At 52.3% G+C, this 3551-nt stretch overlaps 1 protein-coding gene across 1 annotated transcript; it reads right to left on the bottom strand.

Annotated features, from left to right (window-relative positions):
• Positions 1–954: 954 nt before the first annotated feature.
• On the bottom strand, positions 955–2050 carry LOC125520880 (36.4 kDa proline-rich protein-like). The gene has a single exon (XM_048685924.1). It carries the CDS (start codon positions 2044–2046, stop codon positions 1198–1200), a length of 849 nt encoding a protein of 282 aa, XP_048541881.1. The 5' UTR covers positions 2047–2050; the 3' UTR covers positions 955–1197.
• Positions 2051–3551: the final 1501 nt, after the last annotated feature.

Here is a 3551-nt window from a genome sequence, read left to right as displayed (position 1 = left end):
CGTGTGGCGAAGCAATTTTGTCCACACGTTTTTTGATCGCAACTTTAGTTACCAACTTTAATTGTGAAGCATGACAATTTTCTATTTGGTTGGCAAGTTTCAATTTTTTGAGATCCTTTTTTTCTGAATGACAATTTTAATGTAAAAATCGTGTGGACGATGTTACTACATGCTACACGTGTGACAATTATCGGCGTCTTAATGTTTTGCAATAACCACCGGGAAGCGTCACGTCTAGTTTTACATGTACGCCAATATGTGTGCGTTAGTTCGTGAGTACAATCCAGTGAAGAGTCATAGTGATTTCAAAAACAGCATGAGCTTGATACAACACAAATATATGCATTTACCTTATCTTGCCGTCCCATGCAGATATACGAGTACATTTGTCTTGTTTGAGTTTCTTATTATTATACTAAATAAAAAGGCCGCACTCCTCAGATCACGTGTAGGAGTGTATCCCTATCCCACATGGATGGATATTTTTATTCGAGCTCACATTGCATCTCACCCTCCCTATCCACACACAGTCAGCCAGCGTGCACCTCGGGCTTCTTCCTAAATCATACTGCAATAAGCTGAGGGTGTCTTTTTTGCATGGTATAAAGCTGAGGGTGTTGTTGTGTCTCAGTTGTTCATTACGGAGTACTGTATTTTTTAGGAACAGCGTTTATACCAAAATCCCGCAGAAATCAATCTCTCTATCTCTCTCTTTGGATGAGTCGATGCATAAATCAATTTGTTTTTTCTTTGAGGTTTTGCAGAAATCAATCATGTGAACCAAAGTGGGCCTCAGCAGAGCATTGCATGGGCCGGGATGGCAAAGCAGCAGCTCCGGTCCGCCATCGTACCGGCCCATAATATTCCGAAAAGCCCAACAAGCCCATATACCCCTTGCATCACACGCAAAACTACGCTTTCGCCCAACAAAAAAAACGAGGGAAGAAGATCAAATGCATCAATGAAAAACAGGGGGCAGTGAATAGCACATGTTAATTACTCTAATTATTCAACAACACTTGGTCGGAAACCACACGGAGTTGCTACACTCGTACTCCACACCACAGGGAAGAAGAAAATCGGCCGGTCGAGATACACAAATCGCAGGGACGCACAGCATTGGAGCAAGCAAGTACTGTAGCATCCACACCACACACTAGTATAGTAAAGCTATGGCGAGCCGAGCGGCCACGCAGGCTAGGCGTCGAGGTCGGTGGGGCACTGGAAGCCGTTGGGCGGGTGCTTGCCGCAGGTGATGAGCAGCCGGAGCGCCACGGGGAGGTAGATGTTGATGTTGAGCACCCGCGCCCGGATGGTGGTGCAGAGGCACAGCGCCGCGTCCAGGTCCGCCACCCCCTGCACCAGCGGGCAGCACTTGCTCCGCGCCTCCCGCCCGATCACCAGGTGCACCAGCCCGCTCAGCACGTCCACGCACGCGTTCAGCTTCAGCGCGTCGATCGGGCACGTCTTCCTCCCCGGCCCCGGCGACGGCGGCGGCACGTAGGGCGGTGTCGGTGGCACGTAGGGCGGTGACGGCGTGTATGGTGGAGTTGGCGGGACGTAGGGCGGAGTGTATGGCGGCGTCGGCGGGACGTATGGTGGCACGTATGGCGGTGGAAGTGGCGTTGGTGGCACGTACGGCGGACTTGGAGGAATGTACGGTGGCGTCGGCGGGGTGTAGGGCGGTGGGCTCGGCGTGGGCGGCACGTACGGCGGTGGCAGTGGCGTAGGAGGGCCGTATGGTGGAGTCGGCGGTGGACGCGGCGTCGGCGGCGGGTGGCACGGCGGGCATTTGTGGCCCGACGGAGGGCCGTGGTGGTGCTTGGGCGGCTTGCCGTGGTGGGGCGGGTGGTGGTGTCCAGGATCACCACCACCACCACCACCGCCATGTCCCGGCGGGCAGTTGCTCTCGTGCCACCCGTACGTGCCGGGCAGGAGCAGGACGACGGCGACGCCAACAAGCAGTAGCGAACACACTCTGGCAAGGCTGGCCATGGCGCCGGGGCGTCCGGACAGTGCGCGATCCCAATGCCAATGCGGTGCCATGAGACGCACCCGTCGACTCAATTTATAGAGGGGACATGCCAGACGCCCGCGCCATGCCGCGCGCCAGGTGTTCGACGGGAGCCCACCTGGCGACCGATGGCGCAAGAGGCCACGGGCGGCGCGGGGCTCACGGTCACGGGCGCGCACTGCACGCATACAGAGGCGTCGCTTCTCTAGTTGTACTCCATGCGCCCGATGCGCGCATGCCGCCATGGCACGGGGCCGCGAGTGCGCGACGCGCCAGCTGAGAGAGGGAAGGAGCATGAGAGTGGAATGTGAGGCTGACTGAGGATTTGTCCTTTGAGACGCGACTCGCGCGCCCGTGAACTGTCAGGGTTTTGGCGCCTTCGCTGACTCTACTCTATGGCTGGACTCTTCGCTTGGGATTCCCTATAGACCAACAGCCAACCAGTACCTTTTCTTCTTAAAATTCTCTCACATTTCTAAGCTTACAGTAGATTGCCGATTAAAAAACATACCGTAGATCAAGATCAAAGTCCAGCCATTTTTCAAGGGGAAAGGGATCCATATCAGTTGTAAAAGTTCATCAGCAATATAAAGCACATCAAGCATAATAAAAATTAAATTAAGGTCTCTAGACCACGGAACAAAATCTACCGTTGCCGGTGCGTCCTTGTCACCGCTTTTCTGTCGGAGCTGGTATGACATTGTCGATGACTGCGGAAGTCTTCATGCACACACACTAAGGACCAACGCCCTATAGTTGTAGTCGTTGCTGGAGCACCTGACACCAAATCTCGACATCACGCGCATGCAACAAGACACCCTAACTTCCCCGTCCCAAGGAGACGACAAAAATCTACGTCGGAGCTCTGTCGACTAATTAGAGACCGAAAAACAAACTTGAAGAATAAGCGCGGCCATATGCTAGAGGGTCATGTCAACGAAGGGATTAATATTTATAAATATTTACATTTTTTTCTTCTAATGTGCATTTGTCAGTTGATGCCCCTTTCACTTGAAATATTCTCTCGTTATGCATGGCAACCTTGTCCCATGATTGCCGCACCCACTCTATGTCCTTTTTCTATCACATTACACTATATCGGACACACAATGAGTTCTCTCTTTCACTGACTAGTGCATGGATTTTATTTCGGTAATGTAATCTAGCAAACGTCAGCCGGGAAGGGGTAGCAAGCGAATGCATTTTCTTGACAGTGTTAGTTGCGTCGGGGAATCAAATGGTGACTCTTTTGCCGAAGAAACGGTCAACCCCATACAATTAGGGGAGCCGCTACGTGTCCGCCGATAGATGTCTAGTAAACATCCACCATCTCGACAGCCGTCAGATCTCCGTGCGCGAGCCGTTCGATCTAACTCCTCACACGCGCGCGTCGTCTTCCCGACACATTAATTCCTGAAACAACAACCCAGTTACAGAAACAAACAATCGCGTTGCAGAAACAATTCCTGAAACAGCGGCCGCGTTGCAAAAACAATTCCTGAAACAATGATTACGTTGCAGAAACAACTACCATGTT

This window comes from Triticum urartu, chromosome 7 (genome assembly GCF_003073215.2).
Source record: "Triticum urartu cultivar G1812 chromosome 7, Tu2.1, whole genome shotgun sequence".
NCBI lineage: Eukaryota > Viridiplantae > Streptophyta > Magnoliopsida > Poales > Poaceae > Triticum > Triticum urartu.
This window is presented reverse-complemented; position numbering and strand designations above follow the sequence as displayed.

Bases quoted from the DNA above. Each gene is read 5' to 3' on its own strand.
- LOC125520880 (XM_048685924.1), bottom strand. From the start codon at position 2,046: ATGGCACCGCATTGGCATTGGGATCGCGCACTGTCCGGACGCCCCGGC.